The sequence below is a fragment of the Oncorhynchus masou genome, chromosome 13 (genome assembly GCF_036934945.1).
Source record: "Oncorhynchus masou masou isolate Uvic2021 chromosome 13, UVic_Omas_1.1, whole genome shotgun sequence".
Lineage (NCBI taxonomy): Eukaryota > Metazoa > Chordata > Actinopteri > Salmoniformes > Salmonidae > Oncorhynchus > Oncorhynchus masou.
This window is the reverse complement of record NC_088224.1, coordinates 40,868,265-40,887,389: the sequence shown is the minus strand read 5'-3', so window position 1 is coordinate 40,887,389 and position 19,125 is coordinate 40,868,265. Positions and strand designations below refer to the sequence as shown.

Below are 19,125 nucleotides of genomic sequence, written 5' to 3'. Positions count from 1 at the left end.
ATTGTAAAAAAAAACTTGGCGCCCAAATGTCCATGAGATGGACTATGCTCTGAGATCGGTTCCAAATTAGATGCTAATGTTATTTCTGACTGGAGAAAAGAGGGGCATCATTCTCAATGGGCTGCAGCCCTCTTCCTGAATGAAGCCAAGCACAGCAGCAGAGGGATAATCAGATGCACAGACTGCAACCTCAGCAGGATGCTAATGCAGAGTCACTGCCCATCTACAGTATCTGGTCACTAATCGTTGTTTATTAACTAGCGCAGAGGAACAATATAATACATTGTATTTGATTTGTGAGAGGAACCAAATGACCATACAATTCGGTGGCTCTCCAGATCACTCAGATCCAATCTGATCACTTACTATGCGTTCGTTCCATTGTATCACTCAATGTTTTTCTCACAATCATTGTGGATCAATTGCATCTTTCAGAATTCCACACTTAAGATCACTTGGGATCAATCTAACCTCATAATCAAGCAATCCACCCGCTTGGATCCAGACATCGTCAAGACATAGTCAAGGCCCACTTTTAAAAATTAAAAATAAATCACATTATCAGTGGGATGACTAACTGACAATTCCCTCTGTCTCTCTACCCGACAGCTGTCCAGATGGGTCATTTGCTAGGAGAATTAGAGGCCTTCACGGATCCACGTCTACCCAAATACCAGAGACCCGGTCCAGGACCCGAGCAGGTCCAGAATTCTAAATAATGTCACAGCTTTGGGTCAGATCTGATTTAATTGTCACGGGTATGTGGGTATATGTAATTCTAACAGACTTGTCCGAAAGGGCCCATACAGATCAGAAGGAGACTGCTGCAGTAGAGAGAGCGAGAGAAATGGTATCATTAATAATGTGGCTCTTGCTTTTCATGAGAGTGGAGCGTGTAGCTTGCGGTTGGCCAATCATAAGTCATCAAAGCAGCAATAGGCTACAGCCATAGAGCCTCACACCGTGAGGCAAAAGTTAGAAGATATGGAATCAATGGAAGATGGAATTAAAATGACTTTTAAAGGATCGTCTACAAACAACCAACAGCCAACAGACAGTCAGGTTGCTACTTAATATTCTGAACGGAGTTGTAGGATGAGAAAGCGCATGCACTGCAGCCTCAGTTAGCCTAGCTTAATTAGAGTCTCCCATGCAATGCAACACCGGTCCTACGTAATCATATTTGATGATAAATAACCTAGCTATGGCAGCTATAGTGCGAGATGGCTTGGTTGGTTGGTTTCTGTCACTTGTCTCTCCCCTCCCATCCTCCCTGCTCCCCATGTCACTCGCTCACAGTACGACCCCTCCCCCCACCTGCTAGAGTGGCACCCCTCTCCCTCTAGTGCTTTATCAGCTCCGGTTAATAAAGTAGCTTTAAAAATGAAAAATAAACATTTTCTGCTGCTTCCCTCACTCGGATCGTACCGGGTCTGGATTCGACCAGGTCTCTATACGGAGGGGGTCTAGTTGTCCTTTGGTCCATTTGAAACGGGCCTCTATATTCATTTTTATTTATGCATATCGGTTCCGGGTGAAAGTTTTTGGACCTGTGAAGACCTCTAAGGAGAATATTCAGGTAGTATCATGTTTATTTTTCAACTTACTAAAATGGTCAACAGTGGCGTCAGTAATAAGCATGTAGCCTTTAGCCTGAATGCCTAGTCCTCGGAGAGACATTGGTGTAGTTTAGGATGGGCTAGTCCTCATTCCTCAAGTGCTGTTTAGGCCTATTGCCCAGTAGATGGGTATACATTTTCTACTTTGTGCAACACCTACCCAGGCACGTTCAAATCAGTCTGTGTAGATTATGATTTGAACATGCTTGGGTAGGTGTCGCACAGGGTAGCAAAAGTATATTTGATGAGCTGTGAGAAAGGTGAAAAACACCAATTAAATGACCCCTCTACTGGGTAACGGTCAAAGACTCCAGTCACCAAAGTCATAGACTGTTGTCTCTGCTAACACACGGCAAGCGGTACCGGAGCGCCAAGTATAGGTCCAAAAGGCTCCTTAATAGCTTCTATTAAGCCATAAGACTGCTGAACAATTAATCAAAATGGCCACCCGGACCATTTGCATTGCATTGATTGGGTCCTAAACAGTACTCGAGGAATGAGCAACAGCCCATCATAACCTACACCGACTGTGATTTGAACATGTCTGGGGAGGTGTGTCACGGGTTGCCACTGTGTAATATGTGCCACTGTGATTCGTAACGGGAGAGATGGACCGAGGAAAAACGAGGGGGTGTTTACAGGATGGAACTTGGCTGTGTGACAAGCTTATACCTTTTACAACATTTATAAGCGGTGTGCAACATGTTCAACTGGGTTAAGCAGCAGTCAGGGTTTTTCCAACAGCACTTGGAGATACATCAAAACACTCGATATTACAAAAAAAGACTACTATCCTTCTTACAGTATGCTCTTACGGAGGTGAACCACTGAATAGAACCAATGCTGTTAAAAACATCACCATTTCTCTACAGTCACTTTAGATTGTTTGATTCTTACATTTTTGACTGTAAGTGTGTATCCCAAATGGCACTCAATTCTCTACATGTTTTTTTTTTTTAACCTTTATTTAACTAGGCAAGTCAGTTAAGAACAAATTCTTATTTACAATGACGGCCTAGGAACATTGGGTTAAACTGCCCTGTTCAGGGGCAGAACGACAGATTTTTACCTTGGGGATTCGATCTAGCAACCTTTCAGTTACTGGCCCAACGCACTAACCACTAGGCTACCTGCCACCTAGTGCACTACTTCTGTCCAGAGCCATATGGGCCCCTATAGGTCAAAAGTAGCGCACTACATACGGAATAGGGTGCCATTTGGGATACACTGCCCAACTGTCTCATAACTAATCCAATTCCTTTCTTTATCTGTCTGGAGTGGGAGGCCATTGGATCACCATGTTCTAATTCTTTCAATGCACCGCTCCGTGACAGGGGAGTGCGATTCAATCGACGCCAACCCCTCCACTTCCCTCTTCTGATTACATATGTTTGTGCACCTCTCCGCTGATTACACTTACGGGTATCAGTAAATGTGTACTAAACTCATTTACCACACTACGCTGTTTGCTCGCTGCCACGACTCAGTCTCTGTAATTACACAAGATTAGGGGACTAATATCTAATTACACCTTAATGTGCTTTAATACATTTTAAAATGACAGCTCGGTGTTAATGTCAAACTCGGAGGTGGTCTTTCGGGAGCGTCGAGGGGGATCTTGGCAATCGAGGTGCTCGGATAGGAAACATTGATTTTGACTTTGGCTGCCGCTCGACCGTTGCTGGCAGGGGGATGGCAACCGACAGCTGCATATTGAAGTCGTTCAAAGAAGTGAAAACGTAGTGCTGCTGCAAAAGCCTTGAGATGTAAAATATCTTACACTGTCAGAGCTAGGACATAAATAAGGGGAGTGTAAGAGTTATGATTTGGATACGGTGCCCTGCATTGATTTGCTACTTCTGAAAGGATGACCAGTGGGCCAAAAGACCATTGAAATTGGTAGTATTGACTTCCTACAAGAGCGTTGGGTTCTCTCTGACTGTTGAAATATTATCTTACTACTCTGTTACCATAGATACCATAGCAAAAGTAAGTCCTATCAAACAAAGGGCCTTCTCCTAATCAGACCAGAAATGAACCACACACAGCATTATCATTTTCCAACTCAATTTCCTTGCCTTGGCCAGTGGGACTCAATAGGTCTTTCTAGTTGTGTTTTGTGTACACAGTACTTGTTCCTATTCTACTAGTTTGTTTACACAGTGTGGTACTCAAGCACAATACTACATTTCCTCATGATTTGCTTGCTCTAGTTAAATCTAATCTATTGAAAAAATTATGCATGATATTTCTGCATGTTTGGGATGCAAATTGCATTGTGAGCCCGATTGGTATGGCCTGGCCTGTTTTAATTGCAGTCTGTTAATTCATGCTGGTTGGGATGACGAGGGGAATTACTAGCGTGTTTTGTGCATATCGTTATCGCTAATTGGGCCGGTGGTTAACCCCTTATCCACTCCTCTGATCCTGAAACAAAAACATCTCACAACCGCAGGTCATTACACTAATTGTGAGACAACATCTTAGGTCATGTGCTTGTTTCATTATCGGCGGGCTAAATGAGGAAATGCATATTTAGAGACAACGTGCTAAGATGATCTACTATTTTAAACCTAAGTTTATTGCCATGTTTGAATATAGCCAAACTCGTGGTGATGGTTCTCATGAGCAAAATGAGATGGATGAAACGGGCCCTTTTCTTTATTTATTGCATCATTTGCTATTTTATTTGTTTATGTACATGTTATTGACATGGGCGAAGTGGGATTCTTACTGTACGTCGCCAGCTCCTACTAATCTTAATGGAAAGTAGCATTTTTCAGCTAGCATTTTCTACCCCTTAATGGAACGCCGCTGGCGTGTGCTCCGGTTGAGCCCTTAACCCCAGCGACCTCGGTTTCCTCACGGCCTAAGTGCATTACAGGTGAAGTGCTCAATTTCGCCAGTCACGGCGAGCTGCAAATAAACATTCTTAATGTAATCAGTCGTGCTCCGAGAGGTTGAGTGCGTGGCAATTAGCCTTCGTCATTATGCGGCAGGCGGGTCGTTGGCAGGTGGGCGGGTGTGACCTTGGAGGGGCTCGTTAGGGGGATGATTGACATGGCGACGGTGGCAACAGTAACCGTGACGAGACAGACAGACTCAGGCTGTGGCGGGCGCACCTGTGATGTCATGCTGCTTGAAGGAGTCACTGTAGATCTGGTGCTGCTTGGGGCAGTGCTTCTTCAGCCACTTGCACACGTCCTGCTGGGTCCACAGGGCCACCGGCTTGGACAGCTTTACGTTCCCCGACTGCGTGGAGGGGAAAGACAACAGATGACTTATAGCTGCAAAATAGATGGCACATACAGTACTAACACAGACTGTACATATACAGTGCACACACAAACAATACAATATCAACCAATGCAGATAAAAGGGCCATCTGTATCCCCCTTTCCCTTACCAATGATATAGCATTGTCTACAGATATGGTAATAAGCGGATATGCATGTTACACAAGAAGCACTAATGGAATCATTGTACAGCACTATTTACCAGACCAAATGGGACATACTATAAATCCTTTGCCAGACAACACCATGCAGCCAGGTTGATAGTTCATATGTTGCCTAATCCCTCAGGCATTCAGTGTGCGTCCCGCTGAACAAGCCGCCACTGTAGCGAAAGTGCTGGCATCGCTTCGTTTTGATTGAGGGGCGACTCAAATTACCCACCGAGAGAGGTGGTTAAAATTTCACATCCACCCCCTTCCTCCCATTTCCCTCCCACTCCAGTCAGCAGCGGCTCGCTGTGTGGTGCAGCATAGCAATAGAACATGCCTCCACCTCGGCTAGGCCAGCATAACAGTACCCACCACATTCCCTTTTATGTCTCTACCTACCTAACTGACTGACTGACTGACAGAGAGAGACTGTCCTTCTCCCAGTGCCAAGTATAGTTAGAGTACAGATGACCGACGTGCCTGCTTTGGCAGGCCAGAGACACCAAATCTGCAGAGACGGAAGAGACAGGAGACCTCCGCTGAGGAGAAGATGGCGTTGCAACAACAACCCACGTTAACCATTAAATACAGCTCAGCTCGCCACTAATTAACCCTGACCAGCAGCCTGGGGCATATGGTACAGTACAGTACAGTACGGCGAATGAGCTAGTGTAGCTCTGGATGGCTTAGCCAGAAACACTACGATGAGCTAGTAGGGAGAGAAAGAAAGAAGGTGTGTGTGTGTGTTTGTGTGCGACTGATCAACAACTACAGGAAGCAGTGCAGTGAAAAAGTATTTGCCCTCATTCTAAATTCTCTACTTTCGCATATATATTTTTTTTTTATACTGAATGTCAGATCTTCAACGCAAACCTAAAATTAGACAGAAGGGAACCGGAGTGAACAAATATCACATACGAATTTCATTTCATTTATTTCATAAACAAAAGTTATGCAACACCAACAGTAATGCCCCCGTGTGAAAGTAATTTCCACTTTACACTCAATAACTGGTTGTGCCACCTTCAGGAAGCGTTTGGTTGGAGTCACTGCAACGGAAGGTGGCACAACCAGTTAGAGTGTAAAGTGGAAATTACTTTCACACGGGGGCATTAGTGTTGGTGTTGCATAACTTTTGTTTATGAAATAAATGAAATTCGTATGTGATATTTGTTCACTCCGGTTCCCTTCTCTCTAATTTTAGGTTTGCGTTGAAGATCTGACATTCAGTATAAAAAAAATATATATATATATATATATATATGCAAAAGTAGAGAATTTAGAATGGGGGCAAATAGCAAATATTTTAAGGCAACAGACTCCAACCAAACGCTTCCTGTAGTTGTTGAGCAGTCTCTCAAGTCGCTGTGGAGGAATTTTGACCCACTCTTTCCGTACAGAACTGCTTTAAACGCAGCGACATTTGTGGATTTTATCAGGCATGAACTGCTCGTTTCATGTCCTGCCACAACATCGCTATTGGGATTCGGTCTGGACTTTGACTAGGCCATTCCAAAACATCAAATGTAGACTTGATTGTCTGTTTTGGATCATTGTTTTGCTGCATGACCCCAGCTGCGCTTCAGCTTCAGCTCACAGACGATTGGCCTGACATTCTCCTGTAGAATTCTCAGATAATAGAAGGAAGTAATCTCTAACACAAGTCATCCAGGTCCTGAGGCAGCAAAGCATCCCCAAACCATCACACTACCACACCATGCTTGACCATTGGTATAAGGTTCTTACTGTGGAACACAGTGTTTGGTTTTCGCAAAGCATAAATGGGACCTACAGTACCAGTCAAGACATTGGACATCTACTCATTCCAGGGTTTTTCTTTATTTGGACTATTTCCTACATTGTAGAATAATAGTGAAAACATCAAAACTATGAAATAACAGATCTGGAATCATGTATTAACCTAAACATTTTTTTAATTTAAATGACAGTTTAGCACACTCTTGGCATTCTCTCAACCAGCTTCATGAGGTAGTCACCTGGAATGCATTTCAATTAACAGGACTGCCTTGTTAAAAGTTAATTTGTGGAATTTCTTTCCTTCTTAATGCATTTGAGCCAATAAGTTGTGTTGTGACAAGGTAGAGGTGGTATACAGGTGATAGCCCTATTTGGTAAAAGTCCAAGTCCATATAATGGCAAGAACAGCTCAAATAAGTAAAGGGAAATGACAGTCCGACATTACTTTAAGACATAAAGGTCAGTCAATACGTAACATTTCAAGAACTTCCAAAATTTCTTCAAGTGCGATCGCAAAAACCATCAAGCGCTATGATGAAACTGGCTCTCATGAGGACTGCCACAGGAAAGGAAGACCCAGAGTTACCTCTGCTGCAGAGGATAAGTTCATTCGAGTTACCAGCCTCAGAAATTGCAGTTTAAATAAATGCTTGTTCAAGTAACAGACACATCTCAACATCAACTGTTCAGAGGAGACTGCGTGAATCAGGCCTCCATGGTTAAATTGCTGCAAAGAAACCCCTACTAAAAAGGACACCAACAAGATGAAGAGACTTGCTTGGGCCAAGAAACACGAGAAATGGACATTAGAACGGTGGAAATATGTCAAAATTTGAGATTTCTGGTTCCAACCGCCATGCCTTTGTGAGACACAGAGTAGGTGACCACAGCATTCTGCAGCGATACGCCATCCCATCTGGTTTGAGCTTAGTGGGACTAGCTTCTGTCTTTCAACAGGACAATGACTCAAAATACACATCCAGGCAGTGTAAGGGCTATTTGACCAAGGAGAGAGATGGAGCGCTGCATCAGATGACCTCTCCTCCACATTCACCCAACCTCAACCCAATTGAGATGGTTTGGGATGAGTTGGACTACAGAGTGAAGGGAAACAGCATATACCAAGTGCTCAGCATATGTGGGAACTCCTTCAAGACTGTTGGAAAAGTATTCCAGGTGAAGATGGTTGAGAGGATGCCAAGAGTGTGCAAAGCTGTCATCAAGGCAAAAGGTGGCTACTTTGAAGAATCGAAAACATATTTTGATTTAAAACTTGTTGGGTTACTCCATGATTCCATGTGTTATTTCATACTTCTGATGTCTTCACTTTTATTCTACAATGTAGTAAAATAAAGAAAAACCCTTGAATGAGTAGGTGTCCAAACTTTGGACTGGTACCGTATGTCATCCAAGAGAGAGGGTTTGGCTTTGCTCACTCTACTGCTCAGCAGTGAGTGTGTATAATGCTCACCGCACAGGGTGAGCTCGCTGGGGTTGGAGGGGGAACTGCAACAGTTCCTGAATCAATAGCCATCCATGTATTTCATAGTACTGTAATGCAACACAGAGCAGTGTTTCTGGGTGAGGCTGAGTGAGTGAGTGAGTGAGTGAGTGAGTGAGTGAGTGAGTGAGTGAGTGAGTGAGTGAGTGAGTGAGTGAGTGAGTGAGTGAGTGAGTGAGTGAGTGAGTGAGTGAGTGAGTGAGAGAGAGAGAGAGAGAGAAACAAAGGGAAATCATCCACAGAACTTCATGAGACTCTGGGCCAATTAGAGATATGAGTGACAAGCGCCGGTGTGCAGAGTGAGAAAAAGCCAACTTTATTTCTAAGTGAGAAATTGAGAATGTGTCTGCATGCACAAGCTCGTACACACACACACACACACACACACACACACACACACACACACACACAAAACAGTCAATCTGTCCTTGGCATAATTTAACACACTACGCAGTTCATGTATTTTACATGTTACCTTAGCAACAGAGCAAGGACAACTTCAAAACACAAACACTTTAAGGATGTCAGTTGCCAAAGCCATGAAAATGAAACCCACAGCAACATAGACTACTACCAGGTGTAATTAATAGGATACTTAATATTGATACTAAAAGCCTTACCGATCGATAGTTAATTAATTACTTTACATTCATTCAAAGTAACACCATTATTACAAGAATCTAAAGGCATTCAAGGAGCTCTCGTACTGTAGTGTTAGCATAGCTCCACCACTGTGTAGCCTTGTTAGTACACTACACAGCTCTGGCATTCACAAACATACAGCGCCATCTAGCGAATACATGGCCACACTGCATCAATCCAATACCACACTGCATCATTCCATCATTCTGATACATTTCCTCGCTGTTGAGAGGGAATAGCCATTAGTGTCACACTGACTGAATGGTCATTTGAGACGTCGAGCCACAGTGTTGTTCTCGCCCCATCTCCTTCGTAGCTCACTTAATTAACTAGCCCAGCATTGCGGCAGGCGTTGCCTGGGCCTGCTGTTTCTCTCCCTTTATTATTTCGCTCTCTCCCAAAGCTCAACGGAAAAGAAAATGAACTAATTATTCCATTACGTTGCGGGGATAAGGCAGGCTAGGCTGTCGCTATGTGGACGGCAGGCCGGGCTGGGAGGGAGGGAGAAATGACACGCTAATTCTGAGTGAATTAATAACCGCTTTCCTTAAAAGACGCCTCCGGGTTGAGAAATTGGATTTACAAGCAGCGTGAAGACCGACTTCATTGGGCCACATCAAAAGAACGTGCATACACAACGCTGGCTTTTCATTCCCTGACCTGGGTCCATAACACAGCAGGGCAATAGGAGTTAATGTGTGCGTAAGACAAAAGTAAGATATTGCTTTGGGCATGATATCTGTAGGGTCTCTTGACTTTCCATGATCATATATGCCGTTTAGAAGACGCTGCTATCCAAAGTGACTTAGTCATGCGTGCATATATTTTATGGGTAGGTGGTCCCAGGAATCAAACCCATTATCCTGGAGTTGAAGGCACCATGCTCTACAAAGGTCATGCTTTCAGTCGATGCCATTGCTTAGCCACAGAGTTCCTCTATAGGCAGAACTGCTCCGTACTGTGATGGCTCCAACGTGTTCTTTTCTTATTGTCCTTTCGAACATGTTCCAGCATCTAGGGGGAATGTGTAGCCTGGCCAGAGCAGTACAGCTTGGCTCGAGTTGGTTTGGCTCAGTAGTGTGAAAAGGGTATCAAAGTCATGAACTCAAATGGCAGATACTGTACAATGCTCATGGTTGAAAATACAGTTTGTGATTAAGACGTGTTGTACTTTATGCTACATGTGAGGAGTTGACTGATTCCCACCGATAAATCCATGATAATCGAAAACTTCAACAAGCATTTCTCAACGGCTGGCCAAGCCTTCCTCCTGGCTACACCAACCTCGGCCAACAGCCACGCTCAAGGTACTAAACGATATCATAACCGCCATCGATAAAAGGCAGTACTGTGCAGCCGTCTTCATCAACCTGGCGAAAGCTTTCGACTCTTGTCAATCATCATACTCTTACCGGTAGACTCAGTAGCCTCGGTTTTTCTAATGACTGCCTTTGCCTGGTTCACCTACTACTTTGCAGACAGAGTTCAGCGTGTCAAATTGGAGAGCATGTTGTCCGGTCCTCTGGCAGTCTCTATAGGGATGCCACAGGATTCAATTCTCGGGCCGACTCTTTTCTCTGTATATATCAATGATGTTGATCTTGCTGCGGGCGATTCCCTGATCCACCTCTACGCAGACGACACCATTCTGTATATCTCTGGCCCTTCCTTGGACACTGTGCTATCTAACCTCCAAACGAGCTTCAATGCCATACAACACTCCTTCCGTGGCCTCCAACTGCTCTTAAACGCGAGTAAAACCAAATGCATGCTTTTCAACCGTTCGCTGCCTGCACTCGCATGCCCGACTAGCATCACCACCCTGGATGGTTCCGACCTAGAATATGTGGACATCTATAAGTACCTAGGTGTCTGGCTAGACTGTTAACTTTCCTTCCAGACTCATATCAAACATATCCAATCTAAAAATCAAATCTAGTCGGCTTTCTATTTCGCAACAAAGCCTCCTTCACTCACGCCGCCAAACTTACCCTAGTAAAACTGACTATCATACCGATCCTCGACTTCGGCGATGTCATCTACAAAATAGCTTCCAATACTCTACTCAGCAAAGTGGATGCAGTTTATCACAGTGCCATCCATTTTGTTACTAAAGCACCTTATACCACCCACCACTGCGACCTGTATGCTCTAGTCGGCTGGCCCTCGTTACATATTCGTTGCCAGACCCACTGGCTCCAGGTCATCTACAAGTCCATGCTAGGTAAAGCTCCGCCTTATCTCAGTTCACTGGTCACGATGGCAACACCCACCCGTAGCATGCGCTCCAGCAGGTGTATCTCACTGATCATCCCTAAAGCCAACACCTCATTTGGCCGCCTTTCCTTCCAGTTCTCTGCTGCCTGTGACTGGAACGAATTGCAAAAATCGCTGAAGTTGGAGACCTTTATCACCCTCACCAACTTTAAACATCTGTTATCTGAGCAGCTAACCGATCGCTGCAGCTGTACATAGTCCATCGGTAAATAGCCCACCCAATTTACCTACATCATCCCCATACTGTTTTTATTTATTTACTTTTCTGCTCTTTTGCACACCAGTATCTCTACCTGCACATGACCATCTGATCATTTATCACTCCAGTGTTAATCTGCTAAATTGTAATTATTCACCACCTCCTCATGCCTTTTGCACACAATGTATATAGACTCTTTCTTTTTTTCTACTGTGTTATTGACTTATTGTTTACTCCATGTGTAACTCTGTGTTGTTGTCTGTTCACACTGCTATGCTTTATCTTGGCCAGGTCGCAGTTGTAAATGAGAACTTGTTCTCAACTAGCCTACCTGGTTAAATAAAGGTGGAAAAAAAACAAAAAAACAAATGAAGTAAGGTAACAAACGTCCACAGATTTTGTGTCTTAAAAAAATAAAAGGGCTCAGGAGATGAAAGTTGAGTCATGCTTATCCCGGAAGCCTGCCGCATGTGTGGAAACTCCGTTCATGTGACGACTGACGTCAGCCTGCAGGCGCACGGCCCACCACAAGGAGTTGCTAGAGCGTGATGAGCCAAGTAAAGCCCCCCCTCACACGGACGATGCTGGGCCAATTGTGCGCCGCCCTATGGGACTCCTGGTCACGGCCAGTTGTGATTGGACCCAGGTCTGTAGTGACGTCTCTAGCACTATGGAGCAGTACCGTAGACCGCTGCGCCACTCGGGGGGCCCCACCATCCACAGATTTCTGAATAGGATTCCATGCCGTTATTACATTATTTTTCAAATGAACCTACATGGTGGTTTATCACCCTCTTATAACTGTAGGAACATAGAAGGCCTGTACCATGCAGTGAGACCATACAAAAACATCCTAGTTGTTTGTAGGCCTATGCGTTATACCGTTTACCAGGGTATTTGGAAAAAGCCACAGGACGGTCTTTCAATATTTGAACATTTTCAATAAAATGTGAATAGTTGTAACTACTTTAAGTTAATACCTGCAGTCAACTTGTGCAATACATTAGGAGATAAAGCAGAGTGGGTTCGTCATGTCACCGGTCACATTATGAAGCTTACCATAGTTCCCCAGAACGGTTGAGCCAGTCACGCGCTTGTTAATAAATCGCACAACAGGAGTGTACAGATTTCTATATCTATAGTGAGTCTCTGTTGTGCGGCACACATGAGGTGATGAAGTTACACATGTATGCAATTCACTACTAAAATGTGTGCCGTCAGATATCTTATAGTGGCTTTCTGCCAGCAGTCAGAGAGTTCTGGATGAGTTCTGCACAGCTGACATTTTTCCCCCTATGCTTCCGACTAGAGTTCTCTCCTCCGTGTGCACATCAGAAAAGCATGCATCACAACTTTGTTCATTTGCATAATTTCTCTCGTTCACTTTTGCTCGTAAATGTCCACACTCATCGGAAATTACATTTGGTAGCTACTAGCTATGCTTGTACAACTTTATAAGCTGGATTTGCCTGTCTTTGCCATTTAGTTCATGTTCGTTTTCACTAAATCCCGGGATAAGAGAAGGATGACAATATTAAAATCTGCCCAAGCCTAGTTGTTCCTCTACATTTCAAAGGCGTAGCTACATAAGGCTTCTTGGAGGACATATTGTCTGGGTGAAAGCAGTTCCAGGCAGTCTGCTTGACAGATAATTATCTCTGTCGTTTTCTTTCTCATCTCCCTTCAGAGACAGAGGCAGAAAAAGGAGGAAATGTCAGATCTGTTGTCTCGACAGGATGCCATTTTTAGAGAGGAAATAAAATAAAATTCTCCACTGATGACAACCTTTAATCTAAACAAGTCATTCTCAGGAAACATTGAATAAGGGCTGTCAAGGAAGTTCATTTGAAAAGTTGTGTATTTACTTGACTGATCAAGCAATGGTTAGGTGCCAGAAAGTGTAGTAAGTAATTGCTGAATTCAAGATTGTCTGTTAGAATTACAGATCTGAAATTCCTTGAAAATTAGCAAGGGACGGCGAAAGATGGGACACGTTACTAATATCCCAAAATGCACCTAAATCTATTACATACCAATGATTATGGTGAGTGGTCACCCCAGCCTGGTACCCATCCTGATATTTGTTAGAGCAGCCTTTCTCAACCCAGTCCTCGGGTCACACCAGCCGTACCATACATTTAATGTGCTCCAACACCATGTACACCTGAAAACTAGTCAACTAATCAGCAATTGTTTTTTTATATGAACCAGGTGTGCTTGGATTTAGGATACGTCAAATATATGTAACGACTAGTGGGTCCCGAGGACTGGGTTGATGAAGACGGCACTGAAATCCCCGTTCTTACACGTGAGAGTTCTGACTCGGAGACGGAACGCTGGGGTGGTGAGCGGCGCTGGTACCCGGGGCTCACGTCCTGATAGGTGGGGCTGTCGTCGTCCAGCATGGCGCCCTGGTCCAGAGGCTCCTCCTCCAGGTGAGAGGTCACATCGTCCGGGCACCTCTGGTGGTCCATCCCATTCTGGGTCAGGTTGCAGTGGACAGCTGCAGGGAGAGATAAGAGGGAGGGAGGGGACGAACACAAGGTTAAATACACTACAGGACACCAATGTGTATAGTATAGATGTGTGTCTGTGGACCAACCATCATCTTGCTACTTAGTAAGTGTACAGTCGTGGCCAAAAGTTTGGAGAATGACACAATTATTAATTTCCACAAAGTTTGCTGCTTCAGTGTCTTTAGATATTTGTCAGATGTTACTATGGAATACTGAAGTATAATTACAAGCATTTCATAAGTGTCAAAGGCTTTTATTGACAATTACATGAAGTTGATGCAAAGAGTCAATATTTGCAGTGTTGACCCTTCTTTTTCAAGACCTCTGCAATCCGCCCTGGCATGCTGTCAATTAACGTCTGGGCCACATCCTGACTGATGGCAGCCCATTCTTGCATAATCAATGCTTGGAGTTTGTCAGAATTTGCGTGTTTTTGTTTGTCCACCCGCCTCTTGAGGATTGACCACATGTTCTCAATGGGATTAAGGTCTGGGGAGTTTCCTGGCCATGGACCCAAAATATCAATGTTTTGTTCCCCGGGCCACTTTGCTATCACTTTTGCCTTACGGCAAGGTGCTCCATCATGCTGGAAAAGGCATTGTTCGTCACCAAACTGTTGCTCTATGAGGATGTGTAGGTACCATTCTTTATTCGTGGCTGGGCTCTTAGGCAAAATTGTCAGTGAGCCCATTCCCTTGGCTGAGAAGCACAACAGTAATTATCATGCAGTCACCTTGAGCGATTATCTAAGGCATAAAATAATTCCACGAGGATTATGGATACAGAAAGCACCTGCTCTTGGTTTGACCAACCCCTTCTTTTGTGACCGATGGTGCGAGATTCTTAATAAATACTCCTTTGATTTAATGGTTCTGACCATACAAGAAGTCAGAACAATTGAGCATGATTAGAGATCAAATGATACAGCTAAATGTTGATCTAGAAAGCAAGATCACCAATAAAGGGTGGAATCCCCCAACAGAAGCTAGCCCGATAACTAGCTACTAGATAGTAGTCAGCTAACCCCTCCTAGCGGTAATCAGCTAACCTCTAGCTCGGAAATCCCTCGCTAGTTTGCACAAAGCGATTCAAACCAGAGCATACCGGAATTATTTTCTCTCCATATCTCCGGATACCTCCCGCAAGCTCTGAACCTTTTCACCTGGATCATTGCAGCTAGCTAGCTAGCAAGCACCAATTAGCCTGGAGCTAGCCCATGCTAGGCCCATCTCCCGGCTAGCTGAAGAGGTCCATCAGCCACTCCGTGGGCTACAATACCTTTTTGCAACGAGGAGGCTCCGCACTAGGAGGCTACAACAGACTTCTTTCGTTGCGACGTACCTATAAGGCCCTTCTGCTAGCTTGCTAACCCCGGCCCACTAGCTGTCTGAATTGCCGTGTCTCCAGCCAGCTTAACTACTCACTGGACCCCTATGATCACCGGGCTACGCATGCCTCTCAATAATGTCAATATGCCTTGTCCATTGCTGTTCTGGTTAGTGATTATCTTATTTCACTTGAGCAGAGCCTCCAGCCCTGCTCAATATGCCTTAGCTAACCCTTCAGTTACACCTACCACACATGCAGTGACATCACCTGGTTAAAATGTTTCTAGAGACAATATCGCTCTCATTGTCACTCTATGCCTAGGTTTACCTCCACTGTATTCACATCCTACCATACCTTTGTCTGTACATTATGCCTTAAATCTATTCTATCGTGCCCAGAAACCTGCTCCTTTTACTCTCTGTTCCGAACGTACTAGACGATCAGTTCTTATAGCCTTTAGCCGTACCCTTATCCTACTCCTCCTCTGTTCCTGTAGTGATGTAGAGCTTAATCCAGGCCCAGCAGTGCCTAGCTCCACTCCCATTCCCCAGGAGCTCTCATTTCTGTAACCCTAAAAGCCTTGGTTTCATGCATGCTAACATTAGAAGCCTCCTCCCCAAGTTTGTTTTATTCACTGCCTTAGCACACTCTGCCAACCCGGATGTCCTATCTGTGTCTGAATCCTGGCTTAGGAAGACCACCAAAATGCCTGAAATTTCCATCTCTAACTATAACATTTTACGACAAGATAGAACTGCCGAAGGGGGCGGAGTGGCAATCTACTGCTGAGATAGCCTGCAGAGTTCTGTCATACTATCCAGGTCTGTGCCCAAACAATGCGAGCTTCTACTTTTAAAAATCCACCTTTCCAGAAACAAGTCTCTACCCGTTGCCGCTTGCTATAGACCACCTTCTGCCTCCAGCTGTGCCATGGACACCATATGTGAATTGATTGCCCCCCATCTATCTTCAGCGCTGGTGCTGCTAGGTGACCTAAACTGGGACATGCTTAACACCCCGGCCATCCTACAATCTAAGCTTGATGCCCTCAAACTCACACAAATTATCAAATCAACCTACCAGGTACAACCCCAAATTCATAAACACAGGCACCCTCATAGATATCATCCTAACAACTTGCCCTCCAAATACACTTCTGCTGTCTTCAACCAGGATCTCAGCGATCACTGCCTCATTGCCTGCATCCATAATGGGATTGCGGTTAAACAACCATCTCTCATCACTGTCAAATGCTCCCTAAAACACTTCAGCAAGCAGGCCTTTCTAACCGACCTGGCCCGGGTATCCTGGAAGGATATTGACCTCATCCCATCAGTAGAGGATTCCTGGTTATTCTTTAAAAAGGGCCTTCCTCACCATCTTAAATAAGCATGCTCCATTCAAAAGAATGTAGAACTGGGAACAGATAAAGCCCTTGGTTCACTCCAGACCTAACTGCCCTCGACCAGCACAAAAACATTGTGGAGTACTGCATTAGCATCATATAGCCCCCGTGATATGCAACTTTTCAGAGAAGTTAAGAACCAATATACACAAATCACCACATTCTTATCGGCAGACTCAACAGCCTTGGTTTCTCAAATGACTGCCTCGTCTGGTTCACCAACTACTTCTCTGTTAGAGTTCAGTGTGTCAAATCGGAGGGCCTGTTGTCCGGACCTCTGGCAGTCTCTATGGGGGTGCCTCAGGGTTCAATTCTCGGGGCCGACTCTCTTCTCTGTATACATCAATGATGTCGCTCTTGCTGCTGGTGATTCTCTGATCCACCTTTAAGCAGATGACACCATTCTGTATACTTCTGGCCCTTCTTTGGACACTTAACTAAACTCCAGACGAGCTTCAATGCCATACAACTCTCCTTCCGTGGCCTCCAACTGCTCTTAAACGCAAGTGAAACTAAATGCATGCTCTCCAGCATCACTGGACGGTTCTGACCTATAATATGTGGACAACTACAAATACCTAGGTGTCTGATTAGACTGTGTCTGGTTAGACTGTAAACTCTCCTTCCAGACCCACATTAAGCATCTCCAATCAAAAATTACATCTAGAATCAGCTTCCTATTTCAAAGCATTCTTCACAAACAAAGCGTCCTTCACTCGTAAAACTGACTATCCTACCAATCCTCGATCATGTCATTTACAAAATAGCCTCCAACACTCTACTCAACAAATTGGATGCAGTCTATCACAGTGTCATCCGTTTTGTCACCAAAGCCCCATATACTACCCACCACTGCGACCTGTATGCTCTCGTTGGCTGGCCCTCACTTCATACTCGTTGCCAAACCCACTGGTTTCAGGTCATCTGCAAGTCTTTGCTAGGTAAAGCCCACCTTATCTCAGCTCACTGGTCACCACAGTAGAACCCAGCCACAGCACGCACTCCAGCAGGTATATTTCACTGGTCCACCCCCAAAGCCAATTCCTCCTTTGGCCGCCTTTCCTTCCAGTTCTCTGCTGCCAATGACTGGAACAAACTGCAAAAATTGCTGACGCAGGAGACCCATATCTCCCACACTAACTTCAAGCACCAGCTGTCAGAGCAGCTCACAGATCATTGCACCTGTACAGAGCCAATCTAACTACCTCATCCCCATACTGTATTTATTTAGCTCCTTTGCACCCCAGTGCACCCCAGTGCACATCTATCACTCCAGTGTTTAATTGCTATATCGTAATTGCTTCGCCACTATGGCCTATTTTTTATTGCCTTACCTCCCTTATATTACCTAATTTGCACACACTGTATATATACACTTTTTTTTCTCTACTGTATTATTATGTGTCGAACTGCTTTGCTTTATCTTGGCCAGGTTGCAGTTGTAAATGAAAACTTGTTCTCAACTAGCCTACCTGGTTAAATAAAGGTGGAATAAAAATGACGGTGCCACATTGAATGTCACCAGGCTCTTCAGTAAGGCCATTCTACTGCCAATGTTTGTCTATGGGTTTGCATGGCTGTGTGTCCCAATTTATACACTGGTCAGCAATGGGTGTGGCTGAAATAGCCAAGTCCACCTATTTTTGTGTGATATATCTATAAAAAAACTGTAAATATTGATCACATGTGTATGGTCATATACTTTTATCCTGTGAGCCTGTTATACATTTGGTATACCTCCTGTTTCAGGAAGTGATTTCACGGAGTACTGCCCATACATGCATACGACCTTCAACCTACACCTGGGATATGGATGCCTGATGAAGACCTGGGAGCATGAGCAGCAGTGTGCAGCGTTTTCCTCCTTCAACTCCAGCACCTGCAAAAAGGTACCTGGATGTGCGCATGTTCTTCAGCTTTTGGAAAGCAGACCACCAGGTTTTGCCTGTGCTTAGCTCTATTTAGATCATTTTTATCCCCACCAAAAAATACAACTCTTGTCCTTGCCGATGACAAGCATAACCATACTTGAAAATATGAAGAGTGGTGCTCAGTGATGTGTTGGATTTGCCCCAAACATAGCGTTTTGTGTTAAGGACAAAGTTTTACTTTAGTGCCTTTCTGCAAACAGGATGCATGTTTCGGAATATTTTTATTCTGTACAGGCCTCCTTCTCACTCTATCATTTAGATTAGCATTGTGGAGTAACTACAATGTTTTTGAGTCATCCTTAGAGTTTAAAATAGGGAGAAAACTGTTTTAAAGTCACCAATGGCCGCATGGTGAAATCCCTGAGGGGTTTCCTTCCTCTCCGGCAACTGAGTTAGGAAAAACACCAGTATCTTTGTAGTGACTGTGTGTATTGATACACCATCCAAATTGTTATTAATAACTTCAGATAGTCAATGTCAACCTCCCTGGTCTTGGTGGTTGA

General features: G+C 44.3%; 1 protein-coding gene across 5 annotated transcripts in view; it reads right to left on the bottom strand.

Moving 5' to 3' along the window:
* The window catches only part of samd12 (sterile alpha motif domain containing 12), a 135,030-nt gene that overhangs the window by 92,748 nt on the left and 23,157 nt on the right, over positions 1-19,125 (bottom strand). For all 5 annotated transcript variants that reach the window (XM_064983883.1, XM_064983882.1, XM_064983881.1 and 2 more), the window contains exons 2-3: positions 13,748-13,944; positions 4,742-4,871 (exon numbers count right to left, since the gene is read on the bottom strand). In XM_064983883.1, coding sequence (XP_064839955.1) covers positions 4,742-4,871; positions 13,748-13,915 — 298 coding nt within the window. In that variant the 5' untranslated portion in view covers positions 13,916-13,944. The remainder of the gene's footprint in view (positions 1-4,741; positions 4,872-13,747; positions 13,945-19,125) is intronic.